Source organism: Etheostoma cragini, chromosome 4, assembly GCF_013103735.1.
Source record: "Etheostoma cragini isolate CJK2018 chromosome 4, CSU_Ecrag_1.0, whole genome shotgun sequence".
NCBI classification, from domain to species: domain Eukaryota; kingdom Metazoa; phylum Chordata; class Actinopteri; order Perciformes; family Percidae; genus Etheostoma; species Etheostoma cragini.
The window spans coordinates 660384-663777 of record NC_048410.1 but is presented as its reverse complement, the minus strand read 5'-3'; the positions used below and the strand labels follow the sequence as shown (position 1 = coordinate 663777).

Genomic DNA, 3394 nt, shown 5'->3' with positions numbered 1-3394 from the left:
ACACACACACACACACACACACACACACACACACACACACACACACACACACACACAGACACACACACACACTTCTTTCAGACCCACTTGGTTAATAGTCCATAACGATATTTGTCACCATGCAGCAGCCCCCTAGACTCAGTAACCTATACTGGGACTCTGCGCTGGTCCTTTGCCCCGGAGCTCTACTTAAAAACACTAAAGGATTCACTAATTCAGATTAATTTACTCTCCGTGCCTTTAATTAAAAAAAACTTGTATGCAAATCGAGACACGCTCTGTAACTCTGATTAATCTGGAGTTTAAAAAAACAAAAATTCAAAAATAGCTTTTTCCAATCATTATGCAAATGTATTAAAATATGTCCTCTTGAACTTGGAAGGGACTCAGAAACGAGGAGCTTCATACCTTATTTAGAGAGAGAGGCTCTAAAAACAACTGATCCCAACTGAAAACAAGATCTCATCAGGTTAGCTCTTAATTGGCTTTAGCGAGAAGAAGAAGAAGAAGAAGAAGAAGAAGAAGAAGAAGAAGAAGAAGAAGAAGAAGAAGAAGAAGAAGAAGAAGAAGAAGAAGAAGGCATGCCGGCGCTGAGGGAAAGCAAGTTTCCTTACACCATCAGATCAGTGTTGCCGTGGCAAAGATGCAGATAGATAAATACGCCCTAATGGTATTAAATCATTACACTTACTCTGTATGGCTGGTAATTAATCGCAGCTTTAATCGCAATTATGATTATAATTATGATCACAAAAACACATTCCACGTTCCGCAAGTAAACTCTTATTTTGTGTTCAAATTGGGAAAAGTATTAAGAGAAATTTTAATTGAACCCTCTTGTTGTCCTCGGATCAAATTTGACCCGTCTACAAAAAACCTTCCAATTCAGAAATGACAAAAGAGCACTGAAAAAAGTGACAAAAAAAAACAAAAACGACAAAAATGCATGGGGAAAAAATCAACAAAAACATTGAAACGCTGAAAAAGGGACCAAATAAATTGGAAAAAGTAAAAAAAACTCGTTAAGAAATTGGCTAAAACATAATTTAAATGTTATTCCAAGAACTGCTAAAGTTGAATAAAATTGACAAAAACGTTGAGAAAAGTGTGGAAAAAGAAAAAGGAAAAAAGTGGAAATTTCAACCCAGATAAACACAAAGTTGCACGGTCGCCAGGTAGACAACACACGGGCTAACGGCTGATGTCCTGTCCTTTAATGGATAGGACAACTCAGGGAGAAGCAGGAGAGACCTGCAGGAAATCATCACAGGTTGGACTCAAATCCTGGACCTCTACGATGAGGCATAAACCATCCATCCATCCCTCCATCCATCCCTCCATCCATCCATCCATCCCTCCATCCATCCCTCCATCCATCCCTCCATCCCTCCATCCATCCCTCCCTCCATCCATCCATCCATCCATCCATCCATCCCTCCATCCCTCCATCCATCCCTCCATCCATCTCCATCCATCCATCCATCCCTCCATCCCTCCATCCATCCATCCATCCATCCATCCATCCCTCCATCCCTCCATCTTCACCCGCTTATCCGGTATCGGGTCTCGGGGGCAGCAGCTCCAGCAGGGGACCCCAAACTTCCCTTTCCAGCCTGTCGGTACCTGGTCTTGCTGCCTGTTTCTTGTGTTCCCCGTGGGTTCTTCCCTGTGTGTTAGTCCTGTCTTTTCCTCGCCCCCCCCCCCCCCCCCCCCCCCCCCCCCCCCCCCCCTCCCGGACCCCTGTGGACTTTTAGATTTTTGCATTTTTCCTTGGGAGTTTTGAACTGTTTATTCCCTTGTGGCTTGTTTCTGTTTTTCCTTCAATAAATGATCCTGCCTTCACCCGCCAACCCCGTTTCCCTGCTGACCTGTTGTGGTTTGGGGTTTCTGTTTGGGTTTACTTCTCCCTTTCTTTGGCCTCCTTGTGTTTTTGTCTTAGTTTGCTCCCTGGTCTTGCGTTGCTGGTCCTGTCTTGTGTTCCCCTGTGTCTGTTTGTTCTACTTCCTGTTTTATTTTTGATAGTATGGTTCCCTGTCTTGTCTAGCTCTGCTTTGTGCCTGTCTGATTGTCCCGCCCCGCCCTAATGTGATCCACCTGAAGTCTCACCTGTTACCTCTTGTAATTAACCCCTGTTCCCTTTGTCTAGTGCTTTATCGTCTTGTCCTGTCGCTGCATGCAGCCTGGTTCCTCTGCTTGTTGTTGGTGCCTCGTCCTGTCGCCTGCTTCCTGTCCCTTCACCCAGGATTCCCAGGAAGTTTCCCTGTCTTGTAGTTGTGTCTGTTTCCCTGATGCTGTTCCCTGGACCCCTGTGGATTGTGGACTTGTGGACACTTTGGATTGCCCCTTGGATGCTTGGTCTGTGTTTTTCCTTGTGGATTGTTTTGTGCCTTTCGTCAATAAACGGCTGTACACCTGCCTCCTCCTCCTCTTCCTCCTCTCTGCCTTTGGGCCCTCACCTCATCACCCCGTAACACTCAACGTGACATACAGCTGTCTTAGAGGTCGTGACCTTACCCTCTGTTGGCGACGATGGCTTTCTTCAAGTGCACGTAGCTGGCTGGGAAAACTCCCTGGAGAGACACAGAAAAACACAACATTTAAACCACAATCAAACTTGTTTTTATACTAATGAGGTTAACTGGATGAAGCCACATGCACAATGAACATTTCATGAAAATACAGCAATCCAAGCACATCTTCAAGAGCCTCGGGACTCCCTTTCACAGATCCATCCTTTCTGCCTTTTCTCCCGATGCTAGCACCACTCAGACCTGCACCAGAGGCAGAAAATGGAGTCTCGGCCACTGTTTCCACCAGGGCTGTCGACTGGGTGATACGTTTATTTAATCAACAGAGTCTCTTCACAAAGACTCAAGCAAAGGCACCACTTTAGAGCTTGTTTACCAGAGCTGTACTTAGAGGTTTCTGGGGAAATTAGTCATTCAGCTTCCTTCTGCACTTATAAAAATGACTCATTGACCAAGAAATCTTAGTCGACTAAGCCCAAAACAACAGATTAGTCGACTAATCGACTAGGAGGGGAAGCCCCAACTACCATAACTCAACTTTAAAAGACTTTTGCCACATGCCAGAGGGCTGAATGCCGAGTCAGCGGATCATTAAAAAATCATTAGGATTCCCCCTCTGGGGACATGGATGTCTGGCAACCCATCCAATAATCCAATATTTGTTGAGATATTTCCGTCTGAACTTTCGACTTTGTGAGCTGAACAACCTATAGGTAGTAAAGCTCATTTTATGAGTATTTAATCTACTGTGAAGCACCTCCACTGCTCTGCTTCCTGTAACAAGCTGCAGAACATGTAGAGAGGAGACAAGCTGCCCTGTAGCGCCTGCAGAGGGTCTCCCAGGTGGTCTGATCAGTACTTCATGG

At 45.2% G+C, this 3394-nt stretch overlaps 1 protein-coding gene across 1 annotated transcript in view; it reads right to left on the bottom strand.

The window, feature by feature from the left end:
- LOC117943373 (dedicator of cytokinesis protein 3-like) overlaps nucleotides 1-3394 on the bottom strand; it is a 168834-nt gene that overhangs the window by 79282 nt on the left and 86158 nt on the right. The window contains exon 4 of the mRNA XM_034869456.1: nucleotides 2515-2570. Coding sequence (XP_034725347.1) covers nucleotides 2515-2570 — 56 coding nt within the window. The remainder of the gene's footprint in view (nucleotides 1-2514; nucleotides 2571-3394) is intronic.